The 14,439-nt window shown below is 32.8% G+C and overlaps 3 protein-coding genes across 3 annotated transcripts; all 3 read left to right on the top strand.

The window, feature by feature from the left end:
- The first annotated feature begins 2,092 nt into the window (after positions 1-2,092).
- LOC109165481 (GDSL esterase/lipase At1g09390-like) lies at positions 2,093-2,784 on the top strand. Its single transcript, XM_019314269.1, has 2 exons — positions 2,093-2,381; positions 2,567-2,784. Exons 1-2 carry the CDS (start codon positions 2,129-2,131, stop codon positions 2,782-2,784), a joined length of 471 nt encoding a protein of 156 aa, XP_019169814.1. The 5' UTR covers positions 2,093-2,128.
- A 6,867-nt stretch (positions 2,785-9,651) lies between these two features.
- Positions 9,652-10,698, top strand: LOC109165474. Its single transcript, XM_019314256.1, has one exon. The coding sequence runs from the start codon at positions 9,652-9,654 to the stop codon at positions 10,696-10,698; it is 1,047 nt and encodes a 348-aa protein (XP_019169801.1).
- Positions 10,699-10,900: 202 nt separating this feature from the next.
- Positions 10,901-13,118, top strand: LOC109165466 (uncharacterized mitochondrial protein AtMg00810-like). The gene is made up of 2 exons (XM_019314245.1): positions 10,901-12,143; positions 13,075-13,118. Exons 1-2 carry the CDS (start codon positions 10,901-10,903, stop codon positions 13,116-13,118), a joined length of 1,287 nt encoding a protein of 428 aa, XP_019169790.1.
- The last annotated feature ends 1,321 nt before the right edge of the window (positions 13,119-14,439 follow it).

The raw sequence follows: 14,439 nt of genomic DNA, 5'->3' as shown, positions 1-14,439 counted from the left end.
TTGTACTTATTATATATATATATATATATATATATATATATATATATATATATATATATATATGAAACTTCACAACAAATAAATAAAATAGCTAGTTGTCAAGCATCTTATGCTTAGATGGTAAGTAATGACCTCTTTCATGTGGGAGGTCATGAGATCAAGACTCTTTTATACTTCATTAGGTTGAAAAAGTATATTGAACAGATACTAAACAGAAACATTCAAAAAAAAAAAAAAAAGTTAGTTTCAATCATTGTCATTATAGTATTCACTATACTCCTATTTTGTTTAAATTCTTTTTTTCCCCTTTGGGTTGGACAAGAATTATGGAATATATATGTCAATTATAAATTAATAATCATCAATTTTTTTTGAACAAAATAAATTCATCAGTTTTGTTCAAAAAAAATCATCATTTAATATCTTGTTACTTTAAAATGATATATTGTATTCAACTTAATAGTGAAATTGATACCAAATTAAATTTATTATTTGAGTTGTTGTTGTTTTTTAAATGTTTGAAATGTTAAATGGTAATTTATTCTATCTTATAAATTTAAAATTCGTCATTCAATTCATATTCAATCGTCAAATTTGTTATTAGTGAATTAGGTTGGATCAGCTTCACTAATAAATAAAAATTTAAAAAGAAATTTTTCTAATCCATGCTTAATAAATTATATAAGAATGCGCCCTGAATATGTTTCCCCTTAACAATAACCAAATTAAATGATTGATAGTACACTTAATTCATCCATTCGTCCGATGTATATGGCGCTACTCCCTACATGGGAAACTTGTTTGGTAGCTTTATATTTATGAGCATTTAATATATCCACTTTTTTTCGTTGCTTCAATATATCCTCATATATCCATGCAATTAGGAATGACAATAAAACCAGTTCATTCAATTTTGAGATGTCAAATTTATTAGTTCGGACTTATTTAAAATTATTTAGTGAATTTAAAATACTTAAACTCTAATTTTACAATCTCGAGTTATTGGACGAGTGAACTCAACTTTGACATTTTAAAATTATTATGAATAAACTTTCAATTTTAATAAACTAATACACTTGCACTAATAAATATAGGTTTATATCATTCAATAAATCAATCAAAATCTCTATTTCCAAATTCAACCAAAATATAATTAATTTTTTCACACTATAATATAATAATTTTAGTAATTTTGTTATTTTTAAAAAATTATTTTATTTTGAAATAAATTTATTAAGGCTTGAACCCACCCCTTCTATATGGAAGTGTAACCCGAGTGCCATTAGATCACAAGGTCTTGACAATTTATTATACTTTTATGTACAAATTTTATTTAAAATATTAAATCGAGTTAATTCTAATTTTGGTCCTAGATTTATAGATAACAGTCCACTTTTAGTTTTTTTTTTTTTTTTTTTTTTTTTTTTTTTTTTATTAGAACGTCCACATTTAATCCTAGTATTATTGTGGCATGACAATTTTGTGTCCTCTATCAACAAAACAGTTTTAATGACATTAAATATAAAGCTATTTCGGTCTTCATTTACAAATTTTTTCAAAAAAAAAAAACATAAAAATATAACGATGTCAACTCACTTTGTATAAAAATGATTGAAAGTTGTATTTATCAACCGTTCAACTATAAATCTATGACAAAAAATTGAATTAACTCATTAAATGTCTCCTTACATATAAACTCCTAGTATATTTTGTTTCACATTAAGTATATGATACAAAAAATAGATGCTTTAAGTGGTTCGGGTTATTGGACTACCTCATTCGGAACATCACGCTGATTTTTTGTTGAGATAATTTTTTTTTTACCCCTAACCTTAAAGGTTTTTGTTTTATAAGGTCATCAATTCATAAATTTTAGGTTATGATGATGATTAACTACCCTACATGAAAATTCATTCAATAATTCCGAGTTAATTGTATATATCTATTTAGTTTTTAGGTGCAAATATACACATAAATCTATCTCTAACATTCTCGTACATCCTTGGCTGGCTCCCACCCATCTATCTATATATATATATATGGCCTTCTCTTCATTCTTCAGATCTCTTCAACATACAATCGGCCTCTTTCTTCTACCTCTGCTCTCTTGATTTCAACTTATAGTAACATGGATTCCACTGCTATGTTCGTGTTCACTACTTGCTGCATAGCAGCAATTCTGGGTAATGGCTCTTTGGCTTTAGCCGGAGAAGGATGCTTTAAAACCCCGGTGATCTTTAACTTTGGGGATTCAAATTCTGACACCGGTGGTTATGCCGCCGCCCACGGCGAGCTTTATAAATCCCCGGTCGGCCGTGTATTTTTCGGCGATTTCTTTTCCAACCGTTGGTGCGACGGACGTTTGATCATCGATTTCCTTTGTAAGCTCGCAACTCACATTTCCCTTTATTTTATTTTAGTTTATTATCCAAATAATAATTAATGCTTTCTTTATTATATACACTTTACGGTAATATTTCTTTCTTTATTATATACACTCTTATAAGATAGATAAATTTTAATTTATAATGCGATAGAATTAACGATTTTTGATTAAAATGGGTAGGTTTCGAGAGCCCATTGATGGCATGTTGTGGGGGTGGTGGCGCACTCTACAATGCCAAAATATGGTGTGGGCAAGGGACCGTGTGCGATAAAGGGAAGAGATATACCAACTGGGATGGAGTGCACTACACAGACAACGCAAATGCTGTTGTTGCTGCACAAATTGCTTCCACTAACTACTCAACTCCCCCACTCAAGTTTAATTACTTTTGCTCCTAATTACTTTTGTTATGTTTTAATTTATCAAGTCTCTTTTAATTTGTGTAATTTTATGTGTTTTATGTTATATATCTACTGAATGTTATATATTTTCAACCGTGCTTTTCACATTATGCGGTGCACGTTTCATAGTTCAATAATTATATATGTCTCTTGACTCTCTGGTAAAGCTTGAGGATGTCGATTTTAAATATTAAATATGTTATTTTATTAAAATAAATTTCAAAAAAAATTATTGTCAATTTGTGTAATATAAACACTACAGCCGTAACATGAAACTATAGGTTGGAGTTCAACCTAGTCTCCTAGATCAGTAAATTTAATAAATTGAAATTAAGAATAAAAATTGCTCATCAAAATCAAAGGATGGGGCATAATATAATTCAAAATTAATTTATAATTATGTTAGCCAATAATACTTACTAAATTGTTAAATATCATGTTTAATCGATTAATTGCTTCGATTTTTGTTTTTGGTTACTCCAATAAACGACACAATGAAATAATGAATGTGACCTATTTGGCCTGGGCAACTATGCATGTACGGATGTACCCATTCCATTCGACCTTGCCTGCTAGCTTTTCTATACAGAAACCATTTATTATTTAGTTTAATTTTAAATATTATTTCTTGGTTAACCACGCACTTTTATTTTCAAGACATAAATTTTCATTAGATTGATCTTAAAATATGGCATTATAGGTCTTTCATAGGCCATACTTGATAATGCAAAAATCAACTTCTCATGAATGTAGGAATAAAATAAAAGCTCTCATATATGAAGACAAATCTCTATCTCTAATAAAATCCAAGTGTTGTTCAGAAATAATTTGTTATAGGACAAGATTTCTACGTCTATCAAGTATCAAATGACAATATAATGTTAAGATATCATTTCACCGGAGATCGATAGTTCTTATAATGATAAGAATTGATGTAAAGTTGAGTTAAGCACGATAAAATTATAATTTTACGTCAATTTTTAATTGGTTGGGTTGATTCTATTAAGCAAATAGCAAATAAGACAAGTAAAATAAAATAAAATTAAAAGTCGGAATTTGTGTACTAAAATATATTATTTGTGTACGTAAAGTACATTATTTGAATACTAAAAATCCAATTTTTTTTTTATATATTATTAAATAATACACACTCAATACATAAATAATGTAATTTTGATATATTAAAAATGTAACTAATATTATTTATAACCCACACCCAGACACCCACACAATTATTAGAGAATTGTCCACAGAAAAATTTTGCCTTACCTTGTTGTGGTCCTTGGACCTATACACGCATTGCTAGTAGTTGTGCTTTATTTAGGGATACCTATTGGTAAAATCGTACCAACAAACATCAATTTAAACATCAATTCTTCAAAAAAAATAATAATAGATAAATAAATAAAGATCAGAATCAATTCAATTCTACTAGGCATCTAGCCCATCAACATCAAGAACATGGGCATTACTAATTCTCACCCACCTAAGACCAAGGAAACAGATGAATTATACTTTTGTTTTGAATGCTACTAACTTTATTACATTATAATATCTGCTGTTTAAATATATTTTCTCAATCTAATGAAATACGAGTCAACAACGCTTCTACTGAAACTCGATTTCCTGTCCTCCCACATGAGAGAGGTCAGTACATATTATTTGAACACAAAGGTGCTTGGTAGATGAATTATACTTAATTATATTTTTTTTTAAAAAAAGGTATGCGATTAAGAAATCAAGAAACGAGATCAATTTTTTTTTTTTTTTTTTTTTTTTTTTTGAATGCGAGATCAATTTATTTAATTATTCTATGTGAAGTACAACAACATCCGCAATTTATATCGTGGACCAGTTCAATGTACACATAATACTATCGACCATGGTCCAAAATTCATACTCGTTTAGAAGATGAGATGATATTAGATGATAACACATTAGCATTGATTACGATTCATGCACTAAAAAAAATAAAATTAGAAGATTACAGTTATTTAGTTTAGTTTAAATACTATTTTCCTTATTAAGATGCGAACTGTTATTTTTTTAATATATTGCTCAATCTGTTGAGATTAACTAGAACAAGAAACAAATAATAATGGCAGAAAAGGTAAAGAAGACCAGATTTACGTGGTTCGGCAATGTGCCTTCATCCACACGCGAGTAAAACAATACTCTTATTCATAGTGACGATGATAGTGGTAACAGGACCCCTTAGGATACAACCAATATATTTATAGGCATGTAATCCCGGTACAATAAATCTACCCGTTTCACTCATCGACAAACTCAACAATATCCACCTTGACGCATATGCTCTTTAGGAGAAAAAATAACTCAACGTACTTTATCAACCTAATGAAGCACATAGAGTCAACAACCCTCCACTAAAGTTCAATCTCATGATCTCTCAGATGGAAGATGTTACTATATGTCATCTGAGCACACAGGATGCTTGTACACTCTAGCATTAATTTAAACAAATACAATATACCATCAAAATTGACGTTATGTATTCTCCGTTGACAATTGACATGTTGAGAAATTGATTTTGTCGGTTTCTCAAACTTACACTGCACTAACGTACAAATCCTATAATTAATAAAGAGATACTATGTACTGAGGAGGCATTATGCATGTTGTAGGGTTGTAGGCATAGACAATATGAGGTAGTGCATGTATAGGAAATTTATATATTGTCTTTATGTATATATTGGTGGGAAATGGGAATGATGCATTGAATTGAAGTTGGTATATATATATATAATTAATAAAATAAAATGTGAAATTGACTATTAAGTGGCTGGAACAAGATTGTAACATTTGTAAGCTGCGCCTTCTCTTCCCTATTAAGTGATCTGACATAAGAATATATATGAGTTTGGGTATGTAGAAGAGATAAATAAAGTATTATTATTATGAAAAATATTTAAATAAGTACAATTATATTATATAGAATTATTTATTGGAGAACCAGAGAGTCGTGATTGTGCTCCACCTTCAAGGCTGAAACAATGGGTTATGATTAACACACATATATATACAAAGGCAAATCCTAACGCCCTATATATCTTCTTTCAGATATTTCGGATGGATTGGGTGTAAGTATATACACCCCTACCCGAAATAAATAATTAAACTGAGAACAAAGACAAATTCGGTCGATTTCAGACATTCGGATCGGAGCTCCTTTAAACGGTTCTCGAGTCGGACATAAATTTCGGGTGGGTCGGGTCTTGCATAGGCCTACCTGCAGGGAGAAATTCTGTGCATCTGCTTGGACTTCTAGGCTATTTTGCACCAGCAAAATCTTTGAATTAGCATTTGTGGTCTTTATCAAAGTTGTAGCCCTTCAAGTTAGATTTCCAATGATAGAAAAATCACTTGATTTGGAAATTTCGACGCAATGATATGACCAAAATACTGAGCAGTGGTCGATTTGTGCAAGAATTTAACCTTCTTACTCTTTTGTTCCACTTTTGTCTTTGTTTGTCCAAATGACCAAGACAACTAAACACACCACAATTTTGCTCTCTAAGAGGTGTTGCCCCCATCTTCATAGCTTCTCATTAGCTCCCATTGACTCTACATGCATCCGGAATGTCCTAAAAATCATTCAATTCATCTAAACCATCAAGAATTATATTACACACAAATGAATCAAATGAAAGACACTTTGGGCAAAATTATAACAAATAGGGGAAATCACACTTTTGGTCCCCCAATTAGTGCCCCATATGCAATGTGATCCTTACTTTCCAATTTGGACAGAATTGGTCCTCAATTATTCCACCGTTAGTCAATTTAGTCCTTCTGTGAGTTAATCCGTTTAACACCGTTCACAGGAGGACTAAATTGACTAACGGTGGAATAATTGAAGGACCAATTCTGTTGAAATTGGAAAGTGATGATCACATTGCATATGGGGCGCTAATTGAGGGACCAAAAGTGCAATTTTCCCTAAATAAAATTTACATTAGTTATATATATAATTTGGGGAAATTGCACTTTTGACGAATTAGGTTGATTAGCTCCACTAATAAATACAAAAAGATCAAAATTTTCTAATCCACCTTTAATAAATTATATAAGAATTCACTCTAAATATGTTTGTCCTTAATAATATATAACCAAATTAAATGATTAATTGACATATATTCCATAATTCTTGTCCAATCGAAAGGAAAAAAAAATTTAAACAAAATAGGACTATAATGAATCCTATAATGACAATGATTAAAATTAGCTATTTTATTAATTTGTTGTGAACTTTCATATCTCTCTCTCACACATACACATATATTATTTTTAATGTCAAATGACTCAACAAATATATTGTAATCACTCATACCAAAATATTGGGACTCAAATTTTTAATTGATGAATTTGGTTATTGGTTTGACAATAATCCCATATCTTTTCTTTCTCACTATTGTAGTCGTAGTCATGCTCAACTAAAACCATGGGATCTATTAAAGCTATTTGATTTTCCACCCAAAAAAAATGATGATTATTAATTTATAATTGACATATATATTCCATAATTCTTGTCCAATCCAAAGGGGAAAAAAGAGAATTTAAACAAAATAGGAGTATAGTGAATAGTATAATGATAATAATTAAAACTAGCTATTTCTCTCTCTCCCTCTCGCTCTCACACACATATTCATTACCAACTCAGAGCTGTCTCAAGCCTCTAAATGAAGCTGCCCAGGAGTTCAATGCCCAACTCCTTAACCTTTCTGCAGATCTGCGAGCTGAGCTAAAGAATGCTACGGTAATGTATGTGTCACAATCAAATATGATCTCATTTTCAACTCTACCATCTGTGATAATTTTTTAATTAATCTCCCCATCTACACATTATTATTGTGTTACGATAATTAAGTAAACTTTTAAAAAATAATTATTTTGGAAGCATGATCTATTGACCTGTTGGAAATCTTCAAATTGAAAAAATTGTTTGAAATTGGTTAGTTTAAGGATCCAATTGTTAATTTTTTAAATTCAGTGACCTAATTAAATAATCGTGTACAGTTCGATGGCCTATTTGCCCTTATTCCTTTTTAGAATATCCACTAACGATGGAAGGAATCACGTCTAAGTGCTCTTCAGAGCTAATAAGATTGGGAGGTTGCTAAATAAGTGTGGTGAGGGTTGGCAAAATATAACAACTACCCCGGTTATTTAGTTAATGAATAGTGTTATTTCATGTAATGAATTATTGGAGATATATCAATTCCAAAAAAAAATTGTCCAATGCATCTGGACCGTTAAACGGATCGAGAAAAATTCATACCATCTCATGATTTACACCAAAAAAAAAAATTCATTCATTTGAAATCCAATATTTCAATTTAGTAATTATATTTGTTCACCGGTGCTTGAAATATCAATCAAACTATATATTATGAATTGATTGAAGTAGTCTATATAGGCAGCTCAGTTAGTCATAGGAGTGAAGTACGCGTTCGGGAACAATGATTCGGGAACAGTGACAATGTGGAAACAAATGTTTAGGAGTTGGGAATTCAACCTTTTGAGAACAATGAATTGAAGTATCCAAAATAAATAAAACTTTAATGATCATGAATCCTTTTCTCATTTGCTTTGAATTAATTTATCCTTTTGTTTTGTTCTTAAAAGTTTTTGAAACAGCATTTATTTTACAGTATGGTGTGGAACTGTGGGTAAAGACTCAGCACCCAAGAAAGAGACTTTATATATGTTATACAATTCAAAGTTTTTCTTAAAAAGGAATTTGTTTGTTTGTTTGTTTGTTTGTTTTTTTTTTTTTTTTTTTTTTTTTTTTTTGAAAGGAGGAATTTGTTTGTTTTGCTCTTAAAAGTTTTTGAAACTGCCATGCATTTATTTTACAGTATGGTGTGAAATTGTGGGTAAAGACTCAGCACCAAAGAAAGAGACTTTATATATGTTATACAATTCAAAATTTTCTTAAAAAGGAATTTGTAATTATATTAGTACAAATCCACTTTTCATTTATTATAATATGAGATAAAGGCTTCTTTAATTTCAAGCTTTTCCATAATATTTTTTCAATTCAAATGGTATACTTTAAAAATTAATTTTCTCATTCACTCATTATTTTTGAACGAACAATATCGATTTCTTTGTCTCACATAGGAAAAATTGAATTTTATCATTTTGATTTGATCCAAGGTGAGGGTCGACTCCACTAATATTTATACCACAAAATAATCAACTAAAATACCATATTTTGCTAAATCTTTCAACAATTTTAGTTTCATTTTTCTTTTGCCTTCTAAAAATATCACTAGTTAGGTACATCTACCATTATTTATCTTCTTCAAGTGATCACTGATGAAGCAAGCTAAAACTCTCACCAACACCATCAATAAAGAAGGCAGTGAAGGTAGCACAGTGAAGGATGTCAAACAGTTATAACGGTCAGGGGCCTTTTTGTCCTTTCCCACTTTTAGTTATAATGGCTTCAAGTCTTCAGTGTATGTTCATATAAAATGAGCTTCCCGCCTAGGCTTTCATCATCACAAAATATCACAGCTCACTTTCCATCTTCTCTCTGTAACCACCATCTTCAGTCAATGAATTTCATCATCCTTTTTGCTTGAATTGAACCATTTCAACATGGTATCAGAGCTGCATCGAAGCTATGCCGCAGCGGTAATGGCTGAAAACGATGCTGGGAGTTCGTCTGGACAGCAAGGAGGAGGTCCACCGATTCAGAGTTCGACGAATCCAGATCTAGCTCAACGCACTGGTGAATCAGAGGATCCGTATTACATACATGTGACTGAGAATCCAAATTTGGTTCTAGTCTCCCCACCTCTCTCAGAAGTTAACTATGCTTCCTAGATTCGCTCGATGAAAATAGCTTTAGAAGTCAAAAATAAGCTAGGTTTTGTGGATGGAAGCATCGTGAAGCCGGCTGAAACTGATCCTAAGTATCCAATTTGGAGGCGATGTAATAATATCGTCTGCTCCTGGTTATATAAGTCCCTGAGTCCTACCATCGCAGAAGTAGTCCTTTATTTGGAAGATGCTGCGGATATTTGGAATGCTCTCAGGAAGAGATACTCCCAGGTTGATCCTCATAGGATCGCTGAGTTGCAGAACGAGATCTATCGTTGTTCTCAAGGTAATCTATCCATAAATGAGTATTTCACTAAAAGTAACAGTTTATGGATGCAATTGAATGCTATGCGGCCTATTCCTGCTTGTGAATGTGTACCAAAAGGTTGCTGTAATCTTGTAAGCAAAATTCGGAAAGAGAAAGAGGAAGATCAGATTATCAGGTTCTTAGAAGGTCTGAATGAGGACTATGAGAACATCAAATCTGGAATCCTGGTTATGGACCCCATGCCAGCTATAGAAAAAGTCTTGAACATGACTTTGAAAATGGAGAGGAAGCTCAAGAGCTCAATTAACACCAAGAGTACTGATCTGGTCCAGGCAAATGCAGTGATGAATAATCAGCAAGAAGCAGAAGAACAGGTCATGGTGGCAGTAACAACTTCAAATAACAAGAAGAAGTTTAGTGGTAGTTCAGGAAGAAATGTGCCTAAGTGCACTTACTGTGGAATGGTGGGACACACAATTGAGAAATGTTATAAGAAACATGGATACCCCCCTGGGTGGGTTCCAGGGTTTAAATCCAAGAATAAATATAATCAGGACAGTCAACAGTCTCACAATGCTTCTGTGAATCAGATTGGGGAAGCAGGGCTGTCTGTTGAGCAGTTTCAAAAACTTCTCACTCTTTTGCAAGGCCAAAACCAGCCTGGACATGCTTCAACTAGTGCAGCTGTGGCAATGAATAGCACTGGTCTCAGATCAGACTTCAAGAATTGGGATGAAGGCAACAAAGGAGGCCATCAAGAGTGCAGAATGGAGGCAGGCCATGGAAGCTGAGATAGAAGCCTTGGTCCACAATAATACATGGACCTTGACAAAATTGCCAGCAGGAAAGATTCCAATTGGTTGCAAATGGGTGTATAAGGTCAAACTTAAAGCTAATGGATCCATAGAAAGATACAAGGCTAAATTGGTGGCCAAGGGATACACTCAACAGCTTGGAGTGGATTATATTGAAACTTTTTCACCTGTAGCAAGGATGACTACAATCAGAACATTTCTGGCAGTAGCTGTTGCTAATAATTGGGCAATTGAGCAGCTAGATATCAATAATGCTTTCCTCCATGGTGATCTAGAAGAGGAGGTTTACATGGTTTTACCACCAGGATTCCAGAACAGCAAGCCAAATCAAGTGTGCAAACTTATGAGATCGTTGTATGGTCTGAAACAAGCTTCTAGGCAATGGAATGCAAAATTAACCAAAGCCTTGCAGAACATGGGTTTCTCTCAGTCCTCAGCAGATCCCTCTTTGTTTACTAAACAAACATGCAGTTCTTTCATGGCCCTATTAATATATGTGGATGATATTCTGGTGGCAGGAACAGACTCCATTCAAATCCAAGCTCTCAAACAGTTACTGGATAATGCTTTTAAGATCAAGGATTTTGGCAATCTGAACTACTTCTTCGGCATTGAAGCCTTTAGAACCCCCAAGGGCATTAACCTATGCCAAAGAAAATATACCCTGGACATCTTGCAAGAATATGGTTTTTTAGAAGCAAAACCTGCACCAACACCTTCTGTCTGTGGGCAAAAACTCAATTCCAGTGAAGGCAACCTCCTTGAGTATCCTGAGGATTATAGAAGGCTGGTTGGTAAGCTCCTCTATCTAACCAACACCAGGCCAGACATAACATATTCAGTTCAGCAGCTGAGTCAATTTGTGGATAAACCAAGGGATAGTCACCTAATGGCAGGTCATATGGTATTGAGATACCTTAAAGGGTCCCCTGGAAAAGGCATTTTTTACTCTTCTAACAACTATCTTAGACTACAGGGTTTCTCTGATTCAGACTGGGCATCTTGCATTGAATCTAGGAAGTCATTGACTGGTTATTGTGTCTATCTTGGAGATTCATTAATCTCATGGAAGACCAAGAAGCAAGTAACTGTTTCCAGATCTTCCTCCGAAGCAGAATACAGGGCTTTGGCATCAACAACTTGTGAGCTACAATGGCTTCTGTATTTACTGGCAGATTTGAGGGTAGAGATAATCAAGCCTGTGGCATTGTTTTGTGATTGCAGTTCTGCTATTGCTATAGGAGAAAATCATGTGTTTCACGAACGTACAAAACACATCGAAATTGACTGCCATGTTGTGAGACAAAAGATTCAAGAAGGAGTCCTTAAACTGTTGAGCATCACTTCTCAAAATCAGACAGCAGATGGATTCACAAAGGCTTTATCAAAACCTTTGTTTGATAGATTTCATGCTAAGCTGGGCTTGCAGGACCTCCATACTCCAGCTTACGGGGGGGGGGGGGGGGGGGGGGGGGGTGATGAAGCAAGCTAAAACTCTCACCAACACCATCAATAAAGAAGGCAGTGAAGGTAGCACCGTGAAGGATGTCAAACAGTTATAACAGCCAGGGGCCTTTTTGTCCTTTCCCACTTTTAGTTATAACGGCTTCAAGTCTTCAGTGTATGTTCATATAAAATGAGCTTCCCGCCTAGGCTTTTCATCATCACAAAATATCACAGCTCACTTTCCATCTTCTCTCTGTAACCACCATCTTCAGTCAATGAATTTCATCATCCTTTTTGCTTGAATTGAACCATTTCAACAATCACTTGAAGATCGAATTAATGGTAGCAGGCTTGTGTATGGGATCTGTATAGAAAAGCTACTAGATCGAAGGGGGTTCGCTAATACTTTATCTATTTTGTTAATAACATATATGTATTCAATTTATGTTTAACATATATATATATATATATATATATATATATATATATATATATATAATAAGTTATTTATTGGTTTTAATTTATTATGTACTGTCTTAAAAAAAAATTATTATGTACTTTTAATAATAAACTTTTACTCACAAACTTATTGGAACAAAACATGTCTTTAAAATGTTTATTAATTAATATTGAGTAAATTTTAATTTTGGTCCACTGACTATTGCACTTGTGTTAATTGTAACACTTAACTTTCAAAAATGTTAATTTAGTACCTTGACTATGCAATTCTTATCAATTTTGGTCAGGCCGGCCAAATATCACCGAAACCTTTTAATTCATTTAATTTTTGTAATTTAGGGACAAATTAGTCATTTCCTTCTGCTTCTTCCTTCCCCACCCTTCTTCTTGGTTCTTCTTCTCCATTCTTAGTTCTTCCCTGGATGTTGGTTGTGTTTAATGTTCAAGGCTTACCTAAAGGCAGCTTAGAGATCAAGAATAACAAAGGGTGACCCATCGGTTTGGTCATTCAGTTTGTCTACCCTTTGTTTTAACATTTGATTGTGAAACCTCGTAATGTTGTTTGTGTTTTGGTCGTAGTTTGGGTAGTTGCCGGTTGAAAAAGCTACCATGGGTAGGCATCCCAAGGGTTGCATTGCTGTCATGGCTACTTTGGGGACTCCCATCTCATGAATGCGTTTAAGGTTCAGACTAAGCTCCTTCGTAACGGAGAAGAAGGAAGAAGAAAGAAATGACTAATTTGTCCATAAATTAAAAAAATTAAAATGAATTAAAAGATTTCGGTGACATTTGGCCGGTAATTTAGTCAGCATGACCAAAATTGATAAGAATTGCATAGTCAAGGTACTAAATTAACATTTTTGAAAGTCAAGTGTTGCAATTAATCCAAATGCAATAGTCAGTGGACCAAAATTGAAATTTACTCATTAATATTTAATAGGACACATTAAGTTAATGACGATGATATAGGGATATGGTGCATATATTTATGAGGGAGTGGAAATGCAGATGGATTAATTGAATTGGAATTGGTGTATATAACAGACACCACAATCAGTATATGTAATAAGAATAAATGTGAAGAATAACAGACACCATATGCATTTGAATAATATTTTATGTGCATAATTAGTTAATCTTGATTCCTGAATACACAATTAAATATTACAACTGAATACATAATTAATTATTCGCAAATGCACAATAAGAAATTATTAAATTATTATTATTGTTGTTATTATTATTATTATTATTATTATTATTATTATTATTATTATTATTATTATTATTATTATTATTATTATTATTATTATTATTTAAGATTGACAGATATCCCATAATTCTTGTCCAGCCGCATCGTACCTTTCATGCCCTAAACCATTAGTATCAAACGTTTCAGCATCTGCTTGATTGTCGGCCCACTCAAAGTAGCATTCTCTGGCCATTGTTTTAATAGTGGAACAACACTCCGGAGTGACTTTTGGTGGCGTATAATCGGGGTCAACATGAACAAAAGGCAACAAATCCAAAGAAGGTGGTTCATATAATATTGCTCGCCAGCACTCTGGAGAAGGTGGTTCAAACCTCTCACATCTATCCATATGAGATACCGGTACCTTAAAGTTATCATCACAGTTTTTATTATCAACCGTTGCATATGAAAAGCGTATTGCATTATACGCTATGAACAACCCTAACAAAAAATGTATCTTCAAAGTTATCATTTTTTTTTTACTCCTTTCGTTCTTTTTGTTTGTTTGTTTTTTTGTACGTATGGAATGGTACAACGTTCATTCATCAATGAGAATACCA

This window comes from Ipomoea nil, unplaced genomic scaffold, assembly GCF_001879475.1.
Source record: "Ipomoea nil cultivar Tokyo-kokei standard unplaced genomic scaffold, Asagao_1.1 scaffold0317, whole genome shotgun sequence".
NCBI classification, from domain to species: Eukaryota; Viridiplantae; Streptophyta; class Magnoliopsida; order Solanales; family Convolvulaceae; genus Ipomoea; species Ipomoea nil.
Note: the sequence above shows the minus strand (reverse complement) of the source record. Positions and strands in the feature narration are given on the sequence as shown.